This window comes from Aspergillus pseudotamarii (assembly GCF_009193445.1).
Source record: "Aspergillus pseudotamarii strain CBS 117625 unplaced genomic scaffold BDV38scaffold_1, whole genome shotgun sequence".
Classification (NCBI taxonomy): Eukaryota; Fungi; Ascomycota; class Eurotiomycetes; order Eurotiales; family Aspergillaceae; genus Aspergillus; species Aspergillus pseudotamarii.
This window is the reverse complement of record NW_022475015.1, coordinates 472626-500582: the sequence shown is the minus strand read 5'-3', so window position 1 is coordinate 500582 and position 27957 is coordinate 472626. Positions and strand designations below refer to the sequence as shown.

The 27957-nt window shown below is 47.9% G+C and overlaps 7 protein-coding genes and 1 non-coding gene across 8 annotated transcripts; 2 read left to right on the top strand and 6 right to left on the bottom strand.

Moving 5' to 3' along the window:
- Positions 1-1187: 1187 nt before the first annotated feature.
- On the top strand, positions 1188-4504 carry BDV38DRAFT_276763 (uncharacterized protein; the record flags this gene model as incomplete). The annotated part of the gene is made up of 6 exons (XM_032058310.1): positions 1188-1240; positions 1324-1608; positions 1709-3353; positions 3406-3495; positions 3546-4351; positions 4399-4504. The coding sequence occupies 6 exons, from the start codon at positions 1188-1190 to the stop codon at positions 4502-4504; spliced, it is 2985 nt and encodes a 994-aa protein (XP_031919740.1).
- BDV38DRAFT_1749 (serine hydrolase domain-containing protein) lies at positions 4449-6644 on the bottom strand. The gene is made up of 2 exons (XM_032051990.1): positions 5237-6644; positions 4449-5163 (listed from the first exon to the last, which is right to left on the bottom strand). The coding sequence occupies exons 1-2, from the start codon at positions 6187-6189 to the stop codon at positions 4725-4727; spliced, it is 1392 nt and encodes a 463-aa protein (XP_031919739.1). The 5' UTR covers positions 6190-6644; the 3' UTR covers positions 4449-4724.
- A 287-nt stretch (positions 6645-6931) lies between these two features.
- BDV38DRAFT_276761 (aminoglycoside phosphotransferase family protein) lies at positions 6932-8706 on the bottom strand (the record flags this gene model as incomplete). Its single annotated transcript, XM_032058309.1, has 6 exons — positions 6932-7208; positions 7263-7857; positions 7906-8084; positions 8133-8344; positions 8395-8630; positions 8694-8706. The coding sequence occupies 6 exons, from the start codon at positions 8704-8706 to the stop codon at positions 6932-6934; spliced, it is 1512 nt and encodes a 503-aa protein (XP_031919738.1).
- A 1711-nt stretch (positions 8707-10417) lies between these two features.
- BDV38DRAFT_276760 (major facilitator superfamily domain-containing protein) lies at positions 10418-12323 on the top strand (the record flags this gene model as incomplete). The annotated part of the gene is made up of 8 exons (XM_032058308.1): positions 10418-10430; positions 10479-10665; positions 10726-10886; positions 10958-11080; positions 11139-11495; positions 11552-11605; positions 11663-11710; positions 11767-12323. The coding sequence occupies 8 exons, from the start codon at positions 10418-10420 to the stop codon at positions 12321-12323; spliced, it is 1500 nt and encodes a 499-aa protein (XP_031919737.1).
- An 800-nt stretch (positions 12324-13123) lies between these two features.
- BDV38DRAFT_231903 (glycosyltransferase family 69 protein) lies at positions 13124-14627 on the bottom strand (the record flags this gene model as incomplete). The annotated part of the gene is made up of 1 exon (XM_032052979.1): positions 13124-14627. Exon 1 carries the CDS (start codon positions 14481-14483, stop codon positions 13125-13127), a length of 1359 nt encoding a protein of 452 aa, XP_031919736.1. The 5' UTR covers positions 14484-14627.
- Positions 14628-17201: 2574 nt separating this feature from the next.
- BDV38DRAFT_289571 (putative monocarboxylate permease) lies at positions 17202-18736 on the bottom strand (the record flags this gene model as incomplete). Its single annotated transcript, XM_032061275.1, has 4 exons — positions 18541-18736; positions 18360-18475; positions 18013-18270; positions 17202-17950 (listed from the first exon to the last, which is right to left on the bottom strand). The coding sequence occupies exons 1-4, from the start codon at positions 18696-18698 to the stop codon at positions 17202-17204; spliced, it is 1281 nt and encodes a 426-aa protein (XP_031919735.1). The 5' UTR covers positions 18699-18736.
- A 5933-nt stretch (positions 18737-24669) lies between these two features.
- Positions 24670-24753, bottom strand: BDV38DRAFT_t2. The gene has a single exon. It is a non-coding gene; the product is annotated as a tRNA-Lys (tRNA).
- Positions 24754-25091: 338 nt separating this feature from the next.
- On the bottom strand, positions 25092-25913 carry BDV38DRAFT_276756 (cell wall mannoprotein 1 family protein; the record flags this gene model as incomplete). Its single annotated transcript, XM_032058307.1, has 1 exon — positions 25092-25913. One exon carries the CDS (start codon positions 25911-25913, stop codon positions 25092-25094), a length of 822 nt encoding a protein of 273 aa, XP_031919734.1.
- Positions 25914-27957: the final 2044 nt, after the last annotated feature.

The following is a 27957-nucleotide window of genomic DNA, read 5'->3' as shown; positions in this document are numbered from 1 at the left end:
AGCTGATTGTTCTCGACCAGTGGGATCTTCAGCCCTCTCCACCAACTCCCCACTACTGTGGCTGATAGGATCCCACTCGATGAATCATTAGTTCGGTAACATGAAAGTCACTAGACCTTTTCCCTTTTTGGCCCTATTGATTGATAGTCTCTTGGCTAGATCAGTTCTCCTGTGTTCTGTAGACACTTCACAATGCAGAGTACGTTGTATCAATTCACAGGTTTTATGAAATCAGATTTCATCCCTTACTCAGGGGAAGCCTCTAGAATATTTGTCATGCACAGTTACACGGCATCCTCTCCAGCCAAACTGACATGGGAGTATGATGAAGCGATGCAAGAGTATCCCCTCTCAATGTGCACATGTACTATGTAGTCGTAAAAGGCAGTTTTAGCCAAATTAGGGCTCCTTCAGGTTGTCATGTGAACACTTCCCTAGAACGGTAAAAACTTCACCCGCAAATAGTTTCGATGATAATCATCGCTATTCTTGAAAGCATTCTTTAGTATGGAGTATGGAGTACGTACGATTGCTCTTGTTTAGTATGATCTCGATTATCTTCCACTTGTCTGTTCTTATTTTTTGACTTTTCGCTAATTCCCTTCCCCTTAGTGCCATAATTGAGAGAAATTCCCAGAACCAATTGATTCATCACGTGCGCGTATCCCATTTCACGATAACGAGAATCACAACCTGTATTATCTTGCTCCTATTCAGTAGATATTCGTGTGATATTGAGTACCCGGAAATATATCCCGGGAAATTGTGTAGACGGGATGTTGATTCTGAACAAGCTCTTAAGGAGAGGACAATCTCCAGCGCAAGGACTTTCAACCTTCTGTCGGCATTTAGCTCGGCACGCGTCATGGATTTCAGGCACGGCAACCCGATCCGCTTGCAGCCGCCGATTTTAATTCGGGTTGTTTAGAGTTCTTGATATTGGTAGCTAAATCTAGAATTGAAAAGTTTTCTTTCTGTCATATCCAAACCTCCATGAGACATATACAACGACGGTGGCGGCATACCAGAGCGAGTGCGTTAGCAGTCCGCTGTAACTAGTAGCATGGCTCCTCAAACGAACAGTAATAGTTCCAAACCATCTAAGCTCCTAAGGCAAGCATACTCATCACTCACTCACCGTAAATTAGAGCAACACTAATTATCTCAAGTATATTGAATCCGTCAACATGGAGATCACGTCTGCAGCTGGACTCACGGTCCTTCCTCATGATGTTGAAAGGTGCATTACCACCGACGATCGTAATCGCAATGTTCGTATATACCTTTCACTGCGCACCGAACACGATGGCTAACTTGCTACAGGCACCAAAGCGATGCTGTCGCGGACATCACGTTGACAATCGGTTATTTATCCGCCCTCATATCGGTATTGTCGCAAGCTTTGACCCCGCGCGCCAAGTTCATGAAGATCATGTTCTTCGACCTATTATCAACATGCGTCTCAGCTTCCCTTTGCTGTCTGACAATCTACTGTGCTGTCAAGGCAAGAGAACACAATACCCCCTCGGATGTCAGTGAGAGCGTCGAGAATGGTTACAACAGTGATGCCTGTGCTGTATCTGCTATTTGGTTGATCTTCATGATATGGTTCGTTGTGTGTTCCATTCATGCGTATTAAGAATTAAATGACGAGCCATTTGGCTACCTTAACAAAGCCGTGCTAGGTTATATACTAATGCCAGAGCAGGGTAGCTAACACCATCCGTGCATGGCGCCCTATGGAGCTGCAGGATCCCATGGTTGCCTTTTCGATCTTTGCTTCTGTCACTATCACGCGAGCCGGCACCTTCGTAACGGTATCCGAGGGTCTAGCCTTCGTCTCAAGACTGTTGAAGGGCTTTATGCTCGGTTTCGCCATCGCGACAGGTGTATCCTTATTGATATTACCCATCACCAGTCGACGTAACGTTTTCCACGACATAAGGGGCTATGTAGCGCACATTGATGCCGTCCTGCAATCGCAGATCGCATTCGTGGAGCGTACTCCTCAGCTACTGACCGGGGGTCAAGGACTGTTAAATAGGACGCGGACTGCTCAGACTGTTCGCGATACTGAGAATAATCCGAGATCTGAGCTAGAATCACGGCAGAAACAGCTAACGTCATCGATTACGAAATTGCATGCCCTTCATGGAAAGCTACAGTCCGATCTGTTCTATGCTAATGATGAGTTTGCATGGGGAAAGCTATCAGCTAGCGATCTAAATAGGATAGGGGGGCTATTGCGAAGCATTCTGTTGCCTCTGGCTGGAATGGCCCAGCTTCCAGAGGTTCTGGATATGATTGTCAAGAACGAAGGAATACCGGTGACTGGCAAGGGATCAGCTGGTGAACCTGAGGACGAATCACTGAAGCAATCAGAGATGGAGAAAGTTTCGGAGACTCTCCATGACCGTTTAGTTGATGCGACCCGTCTAACCACAGCAGGTCTACAATATGTTTTGTTGGCACTGGAGCTGGCTAAGCCTAAGCAACTAGAGAAGAAGCGCAATGAAGGCGGCGATGAGGAGTCCAAAGGCGAGGCAATCAGTCCGCTTGATTCAGACTTTACGTCTCGATTCGAACAAGAAAGGATCAAGTACTTCGAACGGCGCCAGGAGCTCCCACGATCTTTGGCAAGCCTTGAAGCATTCTCGGCGTCTGAGAAGGTCGACGATATTTCCACTGACTCCAAAGTTGTCGTGCCTGACTCCGATGTTAGGCAGGAATTTTTCTTAATTCTATATATGGGCCATCTACAGGAGAACCTTCTCAGCGGAGTGCTCGATCTAATGAAGTTTGCGGATAGCAAGATTACGGACGGAACCATGAAAAGTAACAGGCCGATCTTCCCCATGCAAAGCTCTATACGAGGATGGCTATCCGTAAAGTCAGAGAAGGATGAATCAAGTAGCTCCGACGGCAGGCAGCCTTCTCAGGCGAATCACTCCTCGTTGCATGGAGAAGATGAGCCCGACCGATTCCCTGATCCTGAACATCTACCTCCAGCCAATCTTCTGGAGAAAGCGAGCACCATCATTCGCTTTATCTCGCATATTATCAAGTCAGAGTATAGTATATTCGGGTTTCGCGTTGCGGCCGCTGCATTATCCGTCGGTATATTGGCGTTTTTGCACCAGACGCAGAATTTCTTCATTCACCAAAGATGCATCTGGGCTATGATTGTCATTGTGATCGGAATGAATCCGACAAGTGGACAGTCTATGTTCGGCTTCGTAACTCGTATTATAGCCACCGCTGTCTCGCTAGTTTTGAGTTTGATCGTCTGGTATATTGTCGATCAGAAAACCCCCGGAGTCATTGTATTTCTATATCTGGCCAATGTATTTGAGGTAAGGATTTATTCGTACTCAACTCACTCTACTTCTCACGTGTGCTCGATAGTACTACTTCTACGTGAACATCCCTCAATACTTCGGCGCTTCGGTCATCTCAATCGTCACCCTGAATGTCATCGTCGGATATGAACTACAGGTAAGCTATCGATGTTACGTGAGCATACGCAACATCGCTAACCAACCCAGGTCCGCAAACTAGGAATAGAAGTCGCAACCTCCAACGGCCAGCCATACTACCCCATCTACCTCTTCGGACCTTACAAGCTGGCTGCCGTCGCCGCCGGATGCGCTATCTCCTTCTTCTGGGTCATCTTCCCATACCCGATCACCGCGAAATCCACACTTCGAAAATCCGTCGGTCGAGCACTATTCGTCCTCGCCGAATTTTACAGTTGCATGCACACAACCGTCGAGCTGTGGCTCAATGGCGAACTAAGCAATGGCCAAGACACCTGCTCAGCATCCTACAAGCTAGAAAGCTCGCGCCATAGAATCTTCAAAGAAGAAATGATGCTCTTAAACCAGCTCCGCACGCACAGTCACTTCAGTACATATGAGCCCCCCATCGGCGGCAAATTCCCAAAAGCAACCTACGATCACATTATCTCCGAGATCCAGCGTATGCTAACCAGCATGGCGCTGATGGCACATACAACCCAGCATCTAAATCTCGTGTCCAGGGAATCGGAAAGCTCTCGTGACTCAGAAGAACGATGGGTCTCGCAGCTAGCCTCGATCGCGTTACAATCGGCCGATTTTCATTCTCATTCTGTTACCTCACTTCTTTGCCATTTGTCGGCTTCGCTGGCAAATGCCCAGCCTTTGCCTCCGTATTTGTCCACCGGTGATTCGTTTCCCTTGGCAAGGCATTTGCAGAGGATTGATGGTGAGTTGTTGAGTATTCGCCATGTGCAGGATCCGGCCTTTTCGGCGTTTGTAACGCTGGAGGTGTTGAGGTCGGTGGTGGGTTTTACTTTGAAGGATTTATTGAGGTAGGATCTTTCCCGATTAACCCTTTGCATATACTGACGTTTAATAGTAATGTGAAGACGCTCGTTGGAGAGCTCAAATTCGACAGCTATAGCAGGGCCGCGTTGGAAGATACCGAGTCAGCGAGATTATTATCGACGAATACTGAGCCATGATTGACTCGTACACATAACTTTGCAAATTTGTGTAATTACATACTGTTGATACCATCAGAAATAAAAAACAATAATCAACTAAGGCCCATTATCTGCCAATCCTGGATCTACATCTCTGCATATGTTCAAAGTACCTTAGCCTGCCCTCCCAAAACAAACCCTATACAAAGACAACCCAACATAAGCACAATGAAAGCATTCAGATAAACCCAAAGGCCAATCAACCACTCTTCATCCACCAAATCTTCTCCCCTAACGCCGCCATAGCCCCATCCGCCTCAATCCCAAGCCGTTCAACCACTCCATCTGATCCAGCCTTGACCTCAACCTTCGTCGATGTCGCAACCCCATCATATTCAGATCCAAACACCCAGTCATCCCCAGAGACATGCACGATCTCCATGATGAGGGACTCTGGGAGTTCTGCGGGGTTTACGAAAAACATGCAAAGTCTAGGGACACTTGTTGCATTTGTTAGGGGTGGGATGATGGATTTTTGCGAGCAGTCCTCTGTGAAGTTTAGGGTTGGGTAGGCTGGATGGGTGTATAGACCCGTGATACTGGCCAGAGGTAGAGGTGGGGGGAGGGGTGGGTTGGGGATCGTTGGGTAGAGGGTTCGTGGGTCTGGGGTTATTGTAACATTTAGGACTTTCTCGGCTCTGGAGACTTGTTAGTAAGTGGAGGTCTGGGCAGAATGTAGGGTATGATTAGGTTAGGGAAGGGGGGGCGTACTCTTTAGCCCAGTCGAATCTATCTTTCTCTGGAATACTCAGGGCTTCGTCGATGATGTGGTAGGCTAACACACTCGCAACTGCATTCGTGGACATCAAGTTATTTCCTAAGATAGTTATCCCGAGCTGCACGTCCGGTAGGAAGATGACCATGGATCCGAAACCATATATCGCGCCGGTGTGTTGAATCACCGGGTGTCCTTTGTACGACATCAGGTTCCAACCAAATCCGTACAGAATGGGTGATGAAAAGGGCGGGGCTACTGTGGGAAGGACAATGCTATGTGCACTTGTGACTGCGGAATGTCCAGCCGGAGAAAGAGGTGGCCTGCGATGGATCATGGCTCGGAGCCATTTTGCGTAGTCAGTCGCGGAGGAGAGGACGCCCGACGCGCCACGGAGAATCTTTGGGGATGGATAGCCTGCGTCCTTGAATTGGTGTTCAGAGTCGACGTAATAACCATAGGCTATATCTTCGTTTGCCTCTTGGGCATCAGTGGGGGTGAAATAAGTCTCTGTCATGTTGAGAGGTTGCCAGATTCGGTTGCGAAGGAACTCTTTCAGTGGCTGGCCGGTCTGTTTCTCGATTATATAGCCGGCTGTCATGTACAGGAGGTTCGTGTATTGCCATGTTGTGCGAACGGGTGCTGTTAAGGGCGCATACCGCAGTTTGGAAATAACTTCCTGGATGGTGATGTTTGCGTTGGCGATCCAGTCATGGCGTGGTAAGCCTGTGCGATGAGAGAGAATATCCTCAAGTGTGACGTGTGTCGTGGTCCATGGGTCTTCAAGAGCAAACTCCGGTAGGATCTCAAACAGTGGCGTGTCCCACTGGATATCAGGGTAGTTCTCGTCGTCATCTACGAGAAGGGACATTGCTGCTGCCGTGAATGCTTTGGTTGTGCTGGCTCCTTCGAACAGAGTGTGTTCTGTGACTGGTTTGGATGTCTCCATATTAGATACGCCGTAGCCCTACGTTTCTAGGTGAGAGACGGCGACTAGTATTGAAATCGCGACGTGTATACTAACATTGGCGAAGATATCTTCTCCGCGGACTACAGATACTGCAAGCCCAGGGATCCTGAAATGTTCTAAGGCCCAGTTGGCCTTCTTTTCGAAGGCCTCGTTTAGGGGGGATGAGTCGTGGTCATCGCGTGGAATTTGATGGGCAATGCAACTGGGGAGAGCCCACCAGTACAATAGAGTAGGAAGCCAATACATCGATGGATCTTAACCTCTAGAAGTTCACTTGTATCCAATGCCAAGTGTATGGGAACAAATAATTTAAGTAGAGAATGCAAAGAGGAGCTTAGATATTAAAACAGCGAGATGTGGATCTTAGGCTAGAGCAAAAGCGATAATGTCGTAATCGCTTAACTGCGTAAGGCTGCATTCCGGGTGGAAACCCTGCTTCTTATTACTCGTACAAAGGTGCTATGTATTCAGTCAATACATATTATGCGTGCCGATCGCCCGAAATTCTCAACCAGATCACATTGAACTTTGCCCGTTTATGCAGCCAAGCGGATTCATTGCCGTGTGATTTGGTCGTGGTCCATGGTGTCAAGCAGGCCAAGCCCTTGGTATCCAACGTAAGCCTCGCTTCCAAGAAAAATACGAGTTATTATGACACGCGGCAACTTAACATCAGGCTAAATTAGTGTCGGGCAACTATACGAGGCACACTGCTATCGAGTCATGTCTTTTCAACCCACTGTGTTTGCTCCTTGAAATTCTCCCTCTCCTTGCCTACCCTAGACTTTAGACCCAATTCTCGAAGTTCTGTAAAAAGAGCCACAGCATCATCATAAAGATCATTGGGTGTCCACCCGTCCCTATTCATGATACTTGCGACCGAATCCCAAAACTCTTGCACATCGTTCCATCCTTGACTTTCCTCTGCATGTGTACGAAGCTCGCTCTCCGTAAAGTGGATGGGGCATGGAGCGTCGGTTCCAAATTCATTCCAACATCTATAACGTCATTAGAAGCTTTGGATGATATATAGCATGCCAAGTCAGACTTACTTCTCAACCCTGATGAGCGACTCCCTCAATGGTATAATATCATCATCCCAAGTATCACCAACAAACTGGATAGGTTCACACCTTGTTCGGCCATGACTAAAACGGAGAACCTTGCTCAGAAGAGGGCTTTCATTGGAGATCTGCTTTTCGTAGAGATAAAGAATGATAGAGCTGCTCATCTGTTGTCGTAACGTGGTTTTCTCGTCAGGCTCAAGATTCTTAAAGTTTGCCGGTGGCTTTAAAATGATCTCCCCATTATAATCGACCAGCCGTGGGTGGCGTGCCCGAAGTATTAGAGGTGCCGCCCAAATCCCTTGCCAGTCTATCACGCTAGAGATCTTGCCCTTATCGACGAATATATTTCCTGCATGAAGGTCTGTATGCCATATATGAGGCGCGACCACAAAGAAATCATCGGGGAGGAGGAATGGAGCAACTTTCAAATACTTCTGAAGTAACGCAATATGACAACTAGGAGTATTCTGTGACGCTGAGGCCACCAACGGGTCATCCTCCGGCGTTGGGACGGCATATCGCTGTATCCACTCTAGTTCTCGACGGGCCAAGGAAACAACAAACTCTCTCGGTTGGCTCCCTTCATAGTGTTAGAAAGAAAACGGAAAGCTAGATCGAAGGAGCATACATGGGCCGCGATCAATACCCATAGTCGCGCGTTCTTTGTTCCAAAAGTCTCTTTCTGCAACAGGGCCGATAGCAAAGCGGTGCATCACTGTATGCCTCACTTCTGTGGGCACATCACCAACTACTTCAGCTGCTACGGCGCCTGGAATGTTCTCGCTGGCATAGTAGAGACTCCCGTACCTAGGCCCTGGTCAGCATATAAAGGTACATGTTTCTGCTAGAACAGACCTATTCGAAGATACCGAAAGCATTTTTTTCTCCAGCGCAACGAGATCCTTCATAATTGCAACCTTTTTTTCTAAGTCAAGGTCACTCCATATATCTTCCAGTTTCACCCCCGGAGCTTCCTCCATGATTATGAATTCAGATCCGACTGGATTATTTCTGTGTGCATTCCACGCAAACACCTGCGGTGTCGGGACTTTCAGGACACTCCGAGCCTGACCGTATATTAGAAATAAGCTTGCCTTTGAAACTGCAGGATACTTACATATTCCATTGTTGCAACTTCGGATGCCGTAGTATACTGGTGGGGCCCTGCAATAGGGTGAGGGATCCGGGCGATTACGGTCATACTATTATCCATCGTGAGTTTGAAGGTCTTATTGAAGGAGCCTTCCGCCAATTTCGCGATCGCGGTACATTTGTTTGCCCCTACGCTGCTCGCCGCAACTTTCTGGAGCTCGGGTACGTTGAAAGGAGAGAATCGGTCACGAAGTTGCTGTTCTTCATCCCAAAGTCAGCGACCGCTGGTGTACCGGAAGAAATCCGCATACGGTTGCTGCTTACCGACGGTGCTCATTTGGCATACATGCAAGTAAGGCTTATAGACTGGAACGAGGTTATATCGCGCTGCACAATGGAGTGACGTGGCATTTCTAACATAGAAACTCGTCGATATTTTCACGGATTTGGGTATTCTAGCTAGGACATCTATGGTTTTGCTCCATATCGCCATATCTGGCTTCTGGTTAAAGCTCCGAGAAGTGCAAGGACATTAGTTGTTGTTCCAACTGGCGCGTGTCCCCAATAGTTGTTCGATGTCGAGAAGGTCCAGGACCCACTCTGGTCCCCGTTAGATGTGATTATTGGACAGCTGTCCAGCGCTAAAATCTCTCGGCTTTGTAAGGTCACCTCAACTTCCATATATCCACTAAATCTTACCCTGAAGCTTCCTCCATAGCGGTAAATTCAGATCTGACAACTCCGTACTCCGAGTAGGTTATCTCTGTCTGCATTCTACGCACTGTCGGGACTTTCGGGAAACTGCGGGTCTGGCCGTATATTGAGAATGGCTTGCCCGTGTTACCTTTCAGTTTACAAACAAAAGCATGGCACTCAGACCAATGTCCCTATTTGTAGCAGTAGTATTAGAGCATTGGCCCATTCGCAGACGAGCTCTACTCACCAGGGTATCCTGTCTTGTGTGTTCACCATGGAGAACGTAATGTATATTTCCCATCTCTTCCCACATTCCGTTCGTAAAGTTGATTGCCGTCGGCCGAAAACCATTAGTTTGCTATTTGGTAACCGCACTAAATGTCTCCACCTATGGACCGATCCAAATGTTGATAGCACTAAGCACGGGGTGTTTAAGACCCTGCCTGCTAACTCGTCGATAGTACGCTGTTCCACATGATCCACTGCGACGCGGATTATTCATATATTGTAGATCGCAAGAAATTTTCATGCCCTAACTCTAAGCAACATTCCTTAACAACATGGTTTCTACATTACGCATACTAGTATCCTGCCTTCGATATTGTCCTATAGTTGGCTGCCCCACAGCGGCATTGCACAGATTGACCAGTATTACTAATTTTCTTTCTATTTCTTTTTTTTTATAGACGCATCCTATTATTATCTTGCAAAGAACCTCCATAACATTGTGCAAGCTGTTATGTATAGCTCCATATGTCCAAGCACCGTGAGGTCACGTCTCTGAAGTCACACGGTGCCAGTCATATTAGACTGCTGGGTCAAGATATGACCAAATTTGGTCTGCTCTGTGAGGTTCCATTTGAGGCCATTCGAGGAAACGGAGTGGTTGGTAGATCATTGCCTATTTCAGTTGTCCGACAGGCTGCACTTTGTGTTTTCTTCTATGCTCGCGTAGCCATTTTAGATCTACCGGTGGCGTTCTGTCTAGTATTGTGTGCTGTATTGGGGATCCGGGTTTCTAAAAGTTAAGTAAATCATACATATGTATATGTATAAAGCTAATCAGCCTCCGTTGTCATGTTTTCATCAGAAATAGGCCGTGATAGATTTTAATTGTAATGTGGATATCAATAGGCGCTGGGTGGGCAGCTCGCTTATCAAATTCTTTAGCAAGTAGCTAAATAGAGACGGCATGCTTCCGAGCCTCTCAACAGAAATTACTCAAGTGGCTCGAGACATTTTGATTTCTTTGTCTTTTTTTTTCCTTCTCTCTCCTATTAGCTCTCCTCTCCTCTCGTTGATAGAACTCTCTGTCTCCGACGTCTACTACGTACTGGCAATTGCACCTGATCATGGGGATTTCTGGTATAATTCCGTCTCCCCCTACTTGTCCGAATATGTAACGATGTACAGAGGGCGGTGTTGACAGCTCTCCTTTTTCACCAGAGTCGATACCCGCCAAAAATAGCGATCATGACTTGTCAACCGATTCAGGAGCCTCACAAATCAAACCAATTAGCGAGCGCAAGTTGATGGCGAAAATCGACCTTCATCTTTTGCCTTGCTTGTGTATATTGTACCTTCTCGCATTTTTAGATCGGTTAGTATTTCACGCCCCTCTTCACGACATATTTATGATGCATGCTGACCTGTCCTGCAGAGTAAATGTTAGCAATGCTGCTATTCTTGGCCTCAAAGAGGACTTGAACCTCGAGCAAGGCACCAAATTTAATACTGCATTGACCATTTTCTTTGTGCCGTATATTATTTGCGAGATCCCGTCTAACATTCTGCTCAAGAAGCTAAAGCCACATGTTTGGTGTATGTCACAATTCTGCCTCTGTTTTCGTCAATACTCTTAAGAGTTGGTGATTAACATGTCCTGGTTTAAGTGTCCGGCTGTATGTTCATGTTTGGGGTCGTGATGATTTGCCAGGGTTTCGTCACCAATTGGGGAGGACTGATGACCACACGATTTTTCCTCGGCGTGTTTGAGGCAGGCATGTTCCCCGGTTGTAAGTTAAATTCCAGCAGACGAGTGTATGGTTGGCGAGTACCTAATAAACCCGACAGGCTTCTATCTGATGGGTATGTGGTATAGGCGCAGCGAGGCCCAGAAGCGGTTTAGTTTTTTCTTCAGTTCCACCAGTCTGGCCGGCGGCTTTGGTGGTCTATTGGCGTACGGCCTCTCGCAGATGGACGGTATTCAAGGATACAGTGGATGGCGCTGGGTATTTATTATCGAAGGCATTATCACTGCTGTAGTGGCACTTGTCCTGTTTTTCCTAATCCCGAACTTCCCGGAAGACGCCAAGTGGTTGAACGAAGTGGAGCGTGCGTTCATTCGCGAGAAGCTGGCAAGTGACGTGGGCAAGTCTGCTCATCAGGTCAAGATGGGATGGTCTGAGATTGCAACTGTACTCAAGGACTGTAGGTGGAGGCTTCACAGCTTGCCGATTCTTGATGTGCGCTGACGATTCCCGCAGACAAGGTAATCCTCGGCGGTATTATGTACTTCGGTCTTATCGTCCCTGCCTACAGTTCGTAACCATTACTTTCAAAGACTCCCATTGATTTCACTAATTCTGTCCCTCTAGGCTACGCTTTCTTCGCGCCTTCAATCATCAAATCCTACGGCTATGATTGTATGTCCTCCAAGCGGTGCTCATTTCCAAACTTCTATACTGACCTCTGCGATTAGCCGTTACAACTCAGTTATACTCTATTCCTCCATGGGTAGCATCATTCGGGTTCTCCATGATAATTGCATTCTGCTCTGATCGTCTCAAGCACCGCTTTGCCTTCACGGTAATTCCACTCATGATCGCCATCGCGGGGTTTGCCATGCTCTTCTCCATCCACGGTACAGAACATCGAACCGCCGAGTATGGTGCACTCTTCCTAGTCACCTGTGGTGCTTACAGCGCCATGCCTGTCATTGTTTGTTGGTTTGCCATGAACCTGGGGGGTCACCACCGTCGGAGTGTGGGCATCGCCTGGCAGATAGGATTCGGCAACATCGGTGGCATTATCGCGACCTACTGTTTCCTTGAAAAAGATGCGCCCCTCTATAAACCTGGCTATAGCGTTTGCATGTCCTTCTGCTGTTTGACTATTGTAGCTTGCTGTGCCTACATGGCAGCCATGTGGCTCGACAATCGCAAGCGTGATGATTCACTCGTCGCTCCGAACGCTGTTTCTGATGAACAAGCGGAATACTTGGGCGATTTGGCCCCGACCTACCGCTATCAGTATTGAAACGCACATCTTATGATAGAGGATGTTTTTAGAATCAGAACAATCTTAAAATCAAAGTTTCTGTCCACGGAATTGGCAATATCGGCGGGCAGCCCGAACTGGACACTGGATCTACGTGGCCCCTCAAGTCTTTCTGCCTACATGAAATGAAAAAAAAAAAAAAAAAAAAAAAAAAAAAAAAAAAAAAAAAAAAAAAAAAAAAAAAAAAACCCTCCTAACTGCGACATATGGAAAGAAACAATTGGTCGGGTCACAGTTATCACCATACGAGGAAGTCACGTGCACATGGAGGTGAATAGCGCTTTTGGGATGAATACTCAATACCTACTAAAAGCATTTATTGTTTACTACTTCAGATACCAGAGAGCGTGAGGGAACAGGGGGAAAGATTGGGTTCATGCTAGGGGAGACCTAACTAATCTACAGGAGCCCCGTCACAATATGTTCTCCGCCACCGTGACATCCAAATGATCTCCACGAACCAGACTATCGACCAGCCAACAAACTACTATACAAAAGGGCAAGACTGAGTTAGTGATTATTCATAGTGAGCCTTGCCGCAGATATATGCACCCTACCACTGCTATATGCATCCTTCTACGTACAAGTAGAGCATGTCTCTTCATCCAACAACCTTGGTCTTATCGTGGCATCATTATCTGGTCAAATTGACCCTCAGCATCCACAAACATCAGAAGGGAAACATTCATATGCCGCAAACTTCCAAACGCCATAAGGAGTGTATTATGCTATCATTTAAGTATTCCAAAATACAAGTTCTATATAAATTTTCGATTCATATCAAACTGGCGTCGTCCACCATTGTCGTTCAAACACCGGCATGCATTTCACCATGGGCGGAGGGCTCTTCTCCCATTTCACCAGCTCCGCCTCTGTGTTGTATTGAGTGTGATTGACAATCTCGTGGACGTACCCGCGTCGTCCTTTTGCATCCCGCGCTTGGTCGTATTCGTATCCAGTATTCACGGCAGGCACGGCGAGGATCTGGCCCCTACCCAGCTTCCAGAGGTCTTTGGCAAGTGTCATTGGCTCGCCCATGTAGCACTCCTCTTTCTCCGAGCTGCGAAACGTAACCCTTCCCTGGATAAATGGCTCCGCATCTAAAGTGACCATTCCACCCCAGCAGGAATAAACCTGTATCGGGAGAGATTGATCCCATCGGGCTACACTGTCAGGGTGGTCAAAGAACATGTCGTCACCCAGCCAATGCTTGCCATCATGAGTTACTTCGAAGAACAGATTGCCCGACATCGAGCGCGAAACCCAGGCGTCGTAGAAGTTACCTGCGTTTTTGTTCCAGTCAAAACCGCAGGTCATTGATGCGGACTGGATCACGCGCTGATGAATTAATTCCAGGATATCTTCGGGGCAGATCACGATATCGTTCACGAAAATAATCGTGGGCTTAGGGGCCAGCCGGCTATGTTTACTCTTGCTCTCTGCCAGTAAGGGTTCCAGAGCGAGGTTGCGGAGGTGCGACAATGCCGTGATGCGATTTTCACCTCCAGCTTTGGGGTCTAGGTAGTCTCGGACAAGAAAATAGGGCACACCCATGGCGGCGAGCTCGGTCTTTAAACCAGCAAGAATGGCGTATGTACCGTCTGTTGATCGGCCCTCCACGATCGAGAGCGCACAGTACTCGGGCCCCAGATAGCGTATTGCCTGCATTATGGAGCCCATGAGCGGAAGAATGATGTGGACGGATTGGTAGAGATCCAGTGCGAAGAAGTATTGAATCCGGGGGGTCCCGGATGGTGAGGGCTGTAGATGTTCATATCGGGAGTCAATGGACTCGGCGCAGTTCAGCTTGGCAGTGAGATTCATGTCATGGTTCATAATACTGCACACAAACTCCGAAATCTCGGCGTTATTGTAGGAGTGTTGCTTAAATTTTATGGTTGAATCCAGTTTCTTGGCTACAGTTGCAGGGTCGAAGCCTATACAGGACTGGGTTTTGTTGTATACCCGGACAGCCTCACCCATTGTCGATGATCCCACATTGACATTAATGTAGAGGAATGCCAACAAAAGGAGGGCCGCCGTGGCACCAGCCAGCTGTAGGACATGGCGCTGAGTGAACCTCCAGTCCATTTTTCTCCAGTCCATTTTGGATCCAAGAAAATCTGTAGCGGGCGACATCTGGATGCTCAGACCCCAGATAGAGATCTGAATATGCGGACTTTTGCCACGGGGGCCGCGATATTGAAATTTTAAGAGGACAACCGAGCTGAGAATGAGATTTGGTTGGCAAAGCCGCTCGGCAAAACTTAAACTCTGGCCAAAAGCAATAAGCCCACATGGACCCATCCAATACAGTAGATCCTAATCGGAGATTTGGAAGGTTTCCTCTTATCATTCGTGAGTTTGTTGCTAGGGAGACCCACACATGCCCACATCGTCGATTGAGAGGCAGCAGGCTAACTTACTCGGGAGTATTTATGCATGCCGCTAAGACTGCGAAGCTGCTCAGTCACATCACGTTGCCTATTCTGTAGGCTGGCATTGTCTCTCCGTCCGTCTTGCTCCACAACATACGAACCATTCTTCCTCACTCAGCCCCACCAGCCCACCATTCAGCTTGCTTGCCTTCAGCCCCATTCTCCGATAAAGACTAGTCAGTATGCACCCTCAAAGCGGATTATGACTTTGACGGAGTATGTACCGAGCCGCCAGACAGGTGTGGCATGTGGTGTCAGGCGAATTGACATATCGCGTACATACTCGGGAACGCGAACCGGACACGTAAACCGGCCGGACTCTTCTGCTCCGGTTCAATCTCCGTGTGGGCGAAACACCCAGGCTCAATTGCATTCTTATCGATAAGAGAAATCTAACTAATCATGGTATGAGGACATGTGACTCTAGTATGTCCTCGAATATAGCAATTAGAACATTATAATGGCACTCGGTATAATCTTTAAGAAAGTCAAGCCGATCGATATACCAAATCTGAAAATACGGGTGGTCCGCGATAACCCTTTTTTACTTCGATATTTCAACCCCCTTTACAGACAATCTTTTATAAGCCCTTCACGCCAGCATATTGATAACTGCAAAGTTGAGACTAGTGCCTTCAATCGAAACTCATATTATTAAGCCTCCATAATATTTAACTAGAATCCCTAGAGGTCTAAGCGTTTCAATATGCACTAAGACGTGCATGCCTAGAAAGCCGTAGTATACATAGTATCTTTAGTCCCTAATATCCAGAATATCCGGAAAGTCCAAAGAACACAGAAACGCTAAAAGAAAATTCAATTATGTTCATAACACTTAACGACACTTTAATCTTATAGAGACTCCTAGGATTCCCCTTAATAAGAAAAAAGACTTTCCTTACTTCCTATCATGGATTTGCGCAGCAATACAGATTGGCATGATACCCATTGGCTGGGCCTCCTATCTTAACAGCTTCCACTTCAATCGGCAAGTCGATCGCTGCTCGAATCACTTTTGGAGACAGTCACCTTTCCCTTATATTTGGATCAGTTTATCTTAATGGCACCGCCTCCCCTCCCTCCCGCAGATCCTAATGAGCATCGATATGGACCGACCCAATCCTCTATGAAAAAACTCGAGCTAGTTTCGAGCATTTTCGCAGTCTTGGATGGTATCCCCCTAGCTTTAAGCTGAAAAAGTCGGAAGGTCTAGCTAGTCGCAAGATACTGGCGAAGGTCTGTACGCGCCGTCTCGGACTGCTCCAGAGGTTGTACACCCTTAACGCACCTACTGACAGATATGGCATCCATTCAAAAGAGGACTACGTGGAGTATTTACTCTTGGAGGACCAAACGATCTACATGAATTTCTTCGATTGGATGTGCAGGACCTCACGAAAGTGGCTTCTTCAGTCCTACGATGAGTACTGGCGACGGCTTTGCCAATATTTTGGTCTGTTTGCACGGCGCCGTCTGAATGGCAATGTCTACGAACAGATGTGACGAGTACGTTAGTCGCTCTCAATCCCATCAGCTCCACCGTTAACATCGGCGGTAGTTCCTAAATCAAGTATTCCCGCAGAGCGACAGATCTGCAAGTGTATGAAGAAGGAGGATGCCCTTGACGTGGATATCTTCGGCATCTTATATCGCCGTCACTGGGTACATTCGAGATTTTCACTAGACTACCCTAGACTCGATCATGTTCACAGTCTGCTCAGATCACCAAGGAGGGATAGTACACTGCTGCCTGCGCCTTTCTGACATCCTTCGCCTTAGCAGGGCAATAATCAGATTCGAAACTCGCTGAAGCCTTTTGTCTTTCCCCACTTGTTCAAGGAGAAAGGTTGCTTATCGAAGGTGGTCGGGGAGGCTTGGTTACATATACCCTCGCTGTAACAGTATTCCTGTCTTTCTCCGATATCAGCACCCCTTTACCACGTTCGGCGGTGAAAATGAAGACAGCGATCACTCCTACTATAGGAGCAAAGGCTGAGAGCACGACCGAGCGGCAAACTGGCCTTCGTTAAATACATGGTTGATTGGTAGGAGCTTTGTGAAACTCGAATTTAATGGCGATAGTAAGACCAAATCACAACATAGCCTCAGTAGACTACTCTGGTCATAACAAAACATGTAATCTCCTGGAAGTTGAATTCTGACTCAAGAAAAAGAGCCCTGAGCTGTGTCCTTAGCAAACTCTGAATTCTACTCGCTACGTTGGCCCAAAAAACCAACAACACATTATTAGTGCGTTCGACTATGCTATCGCAGTTTGATATTCACATTCGTATTAGTTCTTTGCGTGAATAGAAAGGTCACGCCTCTGTATTTCCTGTGCTCAATGTCTGAGGGCCCCTTGCCGGTCTTTGGGAAAATAAGCGAAAGACCGTGCCGAAAGACTGGCGTGCCACAATGGTCAAGTTCTGGGCATCTTATAATAGACGTATATCATCAGAACAGCCCCACCCAACATGCAACAACCATTTAAACACTGGCTCTTCCAGAATACTCTCGTCTCAATGTCATTCAAGGCAGATGTAACTGGAAAGCCGACCAAAGTCCCCAGCGCTGCCGCAGCCGATGATATACCAATTCTTGTACCGACGAGGTCCTTTTCTGGAGAAAGATGAGGCACAATAATGGGATAGAGGACTGCCAGTGGCCCCATAAATAAAGCAATAAGCACCGCCCAGATAATAGTGGAAGCTACTGATTTAACACCAATCCAGCCGAGGAGGAGGACACTCGACGCCAGCGCGAAGCCGCCCATGGTGAGCGCTGGCCCCAATCGGTTTGAGAGTGGCACCGCCAGATACCGACCAGGAATGGTTGATGCATTACAGATCACTAGGACATAGAAGGCTAGGTTTGAGCTTGCGCCGGCTCTGAACTGGGCAAATGTGGGGAGGAGAAAAAAAGGGACCCAGTAGGCGATCCACATGAGGAATAGAGCCACGCAGAAAGCCATAAATGCTGGGTCGCGGAATGCGGTGGGATCCAGAAGGGAGCGGACATTATGGGGAGCCTTGCTCTTGGTGTTGGGTAACATGATTGCCATTGCTATAATTAATTCACCCAGCGTCACGAAGCCGAGAACTCGAGTTGCCCACGGGAAGCCGAGCTTGGGCTGGAGAGTCGAGAATATGATAGGGTATATTATCCCTCCTGCATGTGTGCTTAGTGAGGATATCGGCGGGAAGAATAGGTGGAAGACATGGAGGACAAACCAACTGCGGTGCCAGAGGTGGCAACGAACATGGCCAAGGGCCGACGTTGTTGGAATCTGGATGCAACGAGACTGATACTGGGCACATATAGGATTGCACTTCCGATACCGACACAAGCACCCTGTGCCAGGAGAATCTGGTAGTACTCGTGGGCTAAGCTCAACATCATAACGCCGAATACTGTGGTTATTGTGCCTATAATTAAGAGCTCCCTGATATACCCACGATCAAAAATGGGCCCTGTTACGACCCCTCCCACTGTAAATCAAGGTTCCGGTTAATCCCTCGGATCTTCTTCACTTCGACTTGGTAACGTCTGTTTGCCTCCTAGAAGTGTGGTCACTTACAGATGAGAATGACACCCTGTAGCGTGCCGACCCAAGAAATTGTGGTCGAGGGCGTGGAAGACAACAGGGTTGTTTCATAGAAACTTTCGTAAGAACCATAGGCACTCAGTAGACCCCTGCAATAAAGAAGCGATAAGCACTACGAGTTGAACACCATATGGAGACTTACGCAGCGACTCACCATGTTGCTGTGTAAACAAGAAAGGCGCCTAACGCCTGTAGCCAGGCGTCCGCGCCCTCGTGTCCCTCCTTGGTGACATTTTGGTATCTGTGTGGTGAGGCTGTAACTGTAGTTGGGATGGCTTGGGGACTTTTTGGTAGAGATGTTGCGGAGGCCATGCGCGGTGTTCAATAGCAGTAAGACCTACAGAGCAAAGGATGTGAGAGAGTTGAAATTAAATGTGTACCAGTTGGGGACCGAGGATGGGAAAGCTTATATTGAAAGCTACTAAGTTGTACTTTGTGAGCTCTAGCGGCCCCGCCCCAGGCAAACATTCTGTCCAATGCCAGAACCCTGTAAAGCGTCGTCACGTGGATTCATAAGTCCAGAGCCGTTTTACGACACTGCAGCTGGTTTTTGTTTTCGAAGACCAGTGGGAGGGCCCGCTTGGATCGGCATACCCAGATGTAACCTCCTGTGGGCGACTAAAAACAAGCTTGATTCACGGTTACTGGTGAGAGTCAAGTTTCCATTTTAACTCTAACTTCGAGATATCTACATATCTGTTGTGTACTGAATCGCCCTATAACTCCAGTAAGTGGTTTAAGTGCTGACATCTGCCAGTTCAGCGATATGGCCAAATAGCTGAATACCAATATCCCGCAACATGTGCACGTCCTGATAAAAACGAGGATCCGAACAGCAGTATACTAGGTCTACCAACTCGTTTCTTGTCTGCTTCAGCAAGAAATACCACTAGTAGTTCATCCTTGTCGTCCACGGCGACAAAGGATGTGGCACCGCAAATAAAACGGGCCTATACCTGTCTAGTTTGCGTTAGTCCGAGCTCGTTCTCTATGGTTTGACATTGACGATCTGCTAAGATTACCTTCTTCGCCATATCTAATACCTTGCTTATGTAGGACTCCGGCAGGTAAGACGCTGTGCCCTCACACGGCGGTGTAGAGAGGTGTTGAGAGAATTCCCGACATATTCAAACGCTGTAGTGCAACGGATATCTATGAGAGCCATAGCTCGAGCAAAGCGTTTGATTATCGGGGCTGAAATGTGCGGTATGGTAATGAAATGGACCCAGTTACCTTCAGGGGCGAGCTGAAACTCTTCGACAAGTCATGGTGGCGGACGCTCTAGTGGAGTGATGATACACTTCTTATTGAAGCGAGTTGGGACGTTGACTTTGTTGAGAAGCTTGTGGACAAATGATGTGTTTTCAAGACAATGCTGCTATATAGAGACAAGGTCATCCTTGTAACAGATTTGCTGAAAGAGCCATGTTTTGAAAACAGCACGAGGCTCAATACTGCTAGTGACAGCGGCAAACAGCTCCGAGATATTATATATGACGGACTGACTTCTATTTCTCAAGCCGTTCTCCAATCTCGGTCAGATTTACTTGGCCTCCGGCAAATGTGGTGCACTATAGGACAATTTAAAGCAAGAGTGGAGACTTACGAAGAATTTCCGGGCGTCGTCCAAGTTCTATGAACTTCTAAAATATTATCAGACGCAGGCAATGGCGCCCTATTATATCCAACGACAGCTGCAAGTGATATAAGCCTAGGTATTTCTACGGAATCAACGCCCACACAGAGCTCGGAGACGTGTGTGAAGTGAATCTTCTCGCTGTAGAAACCCTGGACAACAGCGCACAGGCCATCGATATCGCAGCTTCGACCTTGTCACATCAGGCCCGCATGTATGAGATTATGGGAAAGGTACAAAGAGCAATCGAGCTCAACATCAAGGGTTGCAATATGCGGTTAGGTGAAAATCCATTGAAAGGCGGGCTTCTCGGTGGCTTTGAGTAGAACCTGGCTTACAACTATAACACAGCCAATGACCATCACATGGCACTGACGTGATTTAGAAGATTGAGAGATACGTGGATTGCCTGGAACATTAAGGAAGGGACACTGACTGGTCGACGGTGACGAGGAAGAATATGGCGAGGTGCTTTGTCTATCTTGGTAAACATGACAAGGCCCACGAATTGCTCGAGACTGATTAGTGACTTCAAACGAAAAGAGCCACTTAATTGGCCTATGCCGGCTTAGTAAGTATCTTCAATATCCGGTAGTTATACCATGCTTACCAGAGGCCAGGAAGAGTAATCCATGTCTGCAGCGCTTAGTTCGTCCTGAGTCCCCTTACTCGGTACGAAAACAGACCTGAGGCGGCTGAGGAAAGCTTCCTTGAGGCGCAAATTCTATGGTTTGAAGGAGATCAGACAGAATTTCATCCATTTAATGCGGGGTGCATGTGCAAGACAGGTGTGGTCTGTCTTGATCAAGCGAAGGTGCAGGCGGCTACTATGTATGCAACTGCCGTTCTTTCCTCATTTCTTAGCCAAGCTAATCAACACATCTGCTTCCCAGCAAGGACATCCGTGACCCTCTAGAGATCACGTGATTTTATGCCAATGTGATGCCTGTTGAGCACGCGAGGGGCCGGTTCAAGCTGTCCGAAGCGCTGCTGCAGGATTCCTATGATAGTGAGATATAACAGGGTATCTAGCCCGCAATCAGACGCAAATCTATGGCCACCGAGGTGAATGGGAATGGCAGCAATAGACAAAAGGCATAGTCTATACCAGGGGATAAGATGGGGGAGACTAATATACGATTAGAAATACTAGAATGATTACTTGGATAGACTATAAGCCACATCGCTATGTGAATGGGTGGTTGCCTGGCCTGCGTTTTGGCATCACCATTACGCTCGTATGACTCGAACTACGAATTCATCTCCTGCAAACTTTTGAGCGATGATTTTCAACCATCCAACACTCGTTTTACAATATCTCCATTAGACGTTATCTCCCGCAAGTACCTCCTCTCACTCTTATCTCCCGAAGCTTTAGGAGACTGTTACATCTTTCCTATCACTACTTCCAGAATGCCGCTCCGACCACCACCAGACTGGTTGATGCCCTTTTTCATTTTGCTTGGCCAGCATTTTCTTTGGGAGGCGCATCTTCGGAACTTTCAAAGAATAGGATTTCTCGAAGAAGAGCTAGCTCGGCTAAAACTCGCTAAGGATGAAGCACATACATCTGAATCGCAAGAGGCATTAGACTCAGCTCTTAATTCCTCTTCAAGACATGTCATGTCGACCTCACCGAGGATCTTGTCGCAAACGGCCATAAGATCGCAGCGCGACTAATGTATGGGCGGGTGGAGGCCATCGCTCCCATATTCCGTTCGGTGATCTTGGCGCAGGCCTCACGCCCTCTTCATACATATCTACCCCCAGGGTCAGCATGAACGATTGCTGGAGGCACGATTGAGTAGAATGTGAATGCATGACGACACTGGTTTGGCAGGCTTGCTGCGATGAATGCTCCCAAGGACTCTCTACCACCCTCCTTTGCCTGTGTCTAAGGAAGGAACTTCGCTTGTTATCGCGTGTTGGTTTTTAGCTATATTAATCGCTTGAGCTGTAATTCTGCCTTACTGCAATGTTATAAAGAGAGATATAATTAGAGCTTCCCCTTCAAGTACCTTCACTTTGCAAGAAATCTTTCTGTTCAAAAGTAGGATATTTTAGATAATGTGAAATATAGACTCGTGGTCTGTTAGAGCCTTCTACTATTCGGTAATGGTGTCGTGTCCACTTGGGACCTGTTATGTTAAGCGAGAGTTTTAATCTACAAATCCATCGAAGGCCGAGTCTGGGGATAATATGCCATAGGAAATTGGGGAGCTACTTCTATTGTTTCATCACCAGTGGAAATATTGACGACAGAATAAATAGCGGTATGTTCGATTCACCACGGATCAATTTGGAGTCTATGCACTTCTTGTGCATCGGCACAGAGAAGCTGATTCAGACACTCGTTCGCCCGTCTTAGAACTTGGGACCGGGGGCCGTGCGCGTCAACTTGGGTTTCGTGCTGTCAAGGACCCCATCGTCCATGAAGGACAAGAATCCAGAGCTCTGCCTGTTGTTAGCACGGTCATCGCCATTTACGGCGCGGTAAATAGCGCTTGGAGTCGATGCCTTGGGGGACGCACGAGACACGGGCCCGGGCCACTAATGGGAGTTAGTTCAACCATGCACAGGTGAGAAGTTAGTATTGCTTAACGTCCGTGGGGGTTCTGGGCGAGCCCAGGCCTCCAAGATCCCCGCAGAGGTAGAGGGATGTGCTGACCTAGCTAATCTGTAGCGTGCCGAGGCATCACTCTGGCCATCCCTGCCAGTTTGTCAGAGTGGTGCAACAAGCTCGCCGGTTTTCATCCGTCCTCCTATCCACAAATACGTCAATCAGCAACTGCACAGGTGATAATTTCCTGGACAGGGTATCTGATACTGACTGGTCCTTGACGGAGCTCATTGTGGGTAGGGCAGAGGTGGTGTTGATCTATCGCGCTCGGGGATGAAGTGAGGTCGGACAAGGAATCGAAACCCCCATATACTGACATTGAGGGAGTAGCTATGGCCGTGATAATGGGAAAGGTGTATATGAACATGGTTAGCGAGTCAAAGCCAAGCTGCTGGATGTAGACACTCTCACCGTAAATCACTCTTCTCGAGTTTCCCAAGCCCGACCCATCCACCCATCCACCGGGCTCGGTTTCTTTTTTCTTTTTTTCTTTTTTTCTTTTTTTCTTTTTTTTTTTTTTGAACGATAGAAAACTAAGTAAAGACTAACCTAAAACTAACCTAAAGCTAAGTTGAAACAAGGAGTGAGCCCACCCACCCATCCAAAAGCAAGAAATCAGAATAGATCGCGAAGTACTGGACAACGAAGCACCACGGGCACCAACGGACCTGATCAGCCGAGAAGCAGGCCCCTATGGCTCCTGCAACCGCCTTCACAAGCGAGTGACGATGTCCACTGGAATACAGGCCCCTATGGCTCCTGTAACCGCCTTAATTGCAAGCGCACTTTGGTGTTGTCCAACCGTAGTGAACTCATCCAGCGCAAAGAAGCATCAACTCTTCAGGTGTTAGATCACTCAGCGGCGATCTATTGACCACCTGAGGTGTTTGAGGCTGGCCGCGTTCAGCTCGCTCCCCCATTTCAGACCATGCTGTCGCCCCGCCGATGATCATCCAGACCCACTCGCGGTGGGTGGGATGGTAGTAAAGGTGTCTCGGCACTGGGAAACGACGAAGGAATGTATATGGCATACTTAACGACTCAAATACATGGGGAGGGAAAGGGAAGAAGTTTCGTGGGGATACGATCTGGATTTTTATCACTCCCATAATCTCTACAGGGAAGGCGCGGCGTTGAAGTTCCAAGAGGGAAGGTGGCAGTCATATTATCAGATCATTCCACCCATTGCACTGATGTATATACTTTGTGGTATACAAACGACTGCAACTATCAACACACTGTTCTGTTAAACCAAAACTTGATGCAATATATTGTATTTTGCTCTCAATACTCTTTGCGGTATTCAACACCTGGATCTTCATCTGGCGTAATGCACTGAACAATCTGTATGTCCTACGCACCTCCTCCGACTTCTTCTGAATTGGGATCGACAATCCAGCACGCAAAGATCTTTATGACTCGGGGAACAACTTGAAAACAGCTTTCCCTATATATTACCTGTATAGAAGAACTAATTGAACTGGTACTTTCAGTGGAACTGCAGTGAACCAGGCGCGAAAGCAATCTTGTTGTATCAGTTCGCAGGTCTTGCAACTGCTTATAGAGTGTGGCTTTCAGACTCCGGTGGCAAAAAGAAACTAGTGATCAGCCTTTCTGGGCTATTAGTCTGTGATTGTCATTATTGAGTACTTAACCCACTCAGGTAACAGGCTTATGGTTGAATGCTGAACAAGTATTCGATCAATTAGGTGATGTATATATGGTGGTTCGTACCCAGAATGACATATATATATATTCTAAATTTAGTTCAACAGTTTCACCCCAGCCTGAGCTCGACCTATAACATAAAGAGAGCTCAAGCATTAAAGGATGGAAACACCACACAAAAATAATTAAATTAAAAAAAGGATTTAGAAGACAATTGAGCCTTTAGAGAATATATGTAATATCCACGGTGCTCGTAGTTTTAGTTAGCCACATGAACAGGCCAAAATCAGGTAGTTAGTTAGCCGCGGGAACGTCCCACGGGAGCCAAGTACAAAAGATTTTAAAAAATAAAAAAGACAAGCCGAACGCGGGGGTCGAACCCGCAACCTTGAGATGCCGTGAAGACTAAGAGTCTCACGCTCTACCGATTGAGCTAGCCCGGCTGGTATTGAAATAACGCTATCAATTCTGTCCTTATATTCCGGAATTATACGAGCAAACAATCCGCGAAAATTTACTAGTACTTCCGCACCACCACGAGTGGTTACTACCAGAAAAAGCCCATCAATCAGCAAATATAATCCATTACTAGACTATAGCAAATTTCAAAAACGGTATATACAGGCAGAGCCCGTTACATTAATTCGGTCAGACAGAGTAAAATATACAGAACAAGCCCATTGCTTTCCTAGTCGTTCCAATCGGTCATGGCGCTTGCCTTCGTCACCATCGTCAAAGGTCGTTGCAGGACGATGGGATCATCCCCATTGAGGTTCGTCACTTAGACAGCGACGGCAATGGCGGCCATGGCGACGGCGCCAAGGGAGTAGCCGATGGTGGCCTTGTTGGCAGCACCGGTGGCCAGGGGAGGAGAGGTGGCGGAGGCAGAGCCGGAGCCAGTGGGGGTGCTGGAGCCGGAGGGGGCAGCGGAGGAGCTGGCAGCACCGGAGGAGGTGGGGATCACAGAGCTGGAGGTGGCAGATGCAGTGCCGGTAGCAGAGGCGCTGCCGGTCTCAGAAGCGCTGCCGGTGGCAGAGGCGCTCTCGGAGGGAGCAGCGCTGGAAGAGGGGGCGGAGTCGGAAACGTCCTTGTACTCATCGATACCCTTCTGGATGGCCTTGCTGATACCAGCGGAGAGGTTCTGAGCGATTTCCTTGAGAGACTCAGGGACCTTGGAGGTGATGGCATCGGCGAGACCATCGGCAGCAGACTTCTGCTGGTTCAGGGACTCCTTGACCTTGCCGCCAGCGCCAGCCTTGACGAACTGGTCCTTCTTGGCGATAATGTCATCGACGGCCTGCTCAACCTTCTTGGTCAAGTCCTGGACGGGTCCAGGCAGAGCAAGAGCATCGGTGGTGCTAATGTCGTCACCGCCCTTGATGGCCTCAGTGCCCTTGGTAATGGTGGAGACCAAGTCAGCCGAAGCGGACTCAACCTTGGAGGGATCACCGCCGCTGTAAGCCTTGATGGCGGAGTCAAGAGCGTCGGTCTTGTCGCTGATATCGGCGATGATGTCAGTGGGAGAGGAACCAGCACGCTCAACGAGAGGGGTGGCCAGGGCGGCGCCGGCGAGACCCAGGGTGAAGATAGCGGAGAATCTCATCTTGACGGGAAAGACTGGTAAGTTGAATTAAGATTAAGGTGATCTATGTATAATGGGGAAGACCAAACGAGTGCCCGAGTGTAGAGAAGCTAAGAACGTTGCCAAAAGAATGGAGAGCTCTGATCTGTTCTTTCTCCCATCGAGGCGCATCCAACCGTCTCTATATATACACGACGGACCGAAATGAAGCTCACATGCGTGGGCAGGTCCGGCCTCGGCCAGCATGGATCAGGGGAATGGAGCCCGTGGTTATTCTTAGCAGGATTGGGTTTAGGTTGCAGAGGCCCATCATTTGCCCCATGGGATTGGTCTGGGGGTGTATGAAGCTACCAGGATGAGTTTAATTAATATTTGGGTATGTCGTAGGGATCGTCGCCGTGACGGTTGGTCTGGACTTCTCTGACTGGTGCCGCTGAGATTTGAGGCGGCTTGGATCGTCGTTGGTCTGAGAGCATCGCATGTCATTGTGACATTCCTTAGGGCTCCGAAGCAAGGACGCACTACAACGTGACGGTCACCCTCCAGCAAAAGCTTGGGGATGTTAGGGCAAATTTGCTCAGGACCAACGTCAACCTCCGTTGCACAAGCATGCACCCGACCAAAAACCATGAGTAATAACAACCCTTGGGGAGCGAATTGCTTCTCTGTAATCCAATCAATTAGGATTCAATGGCGGGGACGCTATGGCATTAGCGCTGTAACATTGGGGTCAGAACTCCGGGCCGCCCCCAGATTCTCATTTGTTCTCTCTTCTCAGGTCCGGGGGAGATTCGCCTAAACGGCACTTGGCCCGACTCTTAGTCCCTGCTTCGACCCTCATGAACTGAGACATTGCACCATTTGAATCCCAGATTACCCCGCACAGTTGGCTCCATTGTGTTGTTTCTCTCGTTCGGGCTTCCGGCGTGCGGATCCCAAGGGCTAAACTCTTGGCATCATATCGTCTCCAAACGGGGCCCTCCGTTAGTCCCCCCGATGAAAATTCCCATATTTGGGCATGGATGTGGCAAGAACCCACCCGACTCCCCGCTGATTGGTAATAGCAATAGGTCATCCTAAGTAGCGCATCCTAGGAAATATCGAGCGAAGCGAAATTGCCTCTGTCCCGTTCATTGTGAACTTTTTGCAGCCACTTACTCGCTGGAAACGCTTCTCTCCCAGGAGCGTTCAGCTGTCTACCTCGGTTGCAACCCGCGGGATCTTTTGCTTCGCGCTCGTACCTTTTGTTGGAACCTTGGCTACCTTTCTCGCATCCAGAGTAACATGAGATTTGCCCGGTGGGAATGAAATGAAATCCATGGCGCTTCCTTCTTGCTCGATCGCGTTAGATGGCGACATGCGCCAATACCGTCCCTGGCATATCAGGTGGTCCTTGCAGCTCCTTCTAGAGTCCTAGTTTGTACAAAATAGTAGTCATTACTCTCAACTTTGGGGTCACATCCGCCGGACCCATACACGAGGCGATCCCCCCGTGTGGAACCTATTACTACCGAATACTTTGGCAATCTCGCTTGGCTCGAACTGGCCTGAATTCGAGTTTATGATTTGGTTTTTTTTTTTTATGAATGGAAGATTCCGGAAATAACAGGAGTGGATTCTGTTCGAAATAATCCGAATATAGCGGCATTTTTGGTCCAATAACCACCCGGCTTGGCTTGTAGGGATTTGGCGGCAAAAGGCGACATTCCAACTGCTCGTCGTGCTCTTAGTAGCCGGAGGTTACATTGTCCTAGTAGTGTAAGTACTTTGTGCTCTGATCCCATGCATAAATGGCTTCCCTAGATCCTAGTCTAGTCTCTCTACGGCCATTAGTAGTGAACATGGAGCCCGAAGCTACTGTAGCGCGAAATCGGTGGCGATTCATTTAGGGGTCCCGGACTACGGAAGGCCTGGAGCTCTGCCTAAACTTGTGTTATGCGATCTAGAGCAATCTGATGGCAAGCACGTTGCAGGATTTCGCCTTAGCGCTCTATTTGGTCTAATATGGAAAGCATTGCGATCGCTTAGGACTTGGACGAGACATGGATTAGTACTGTCAAAGATA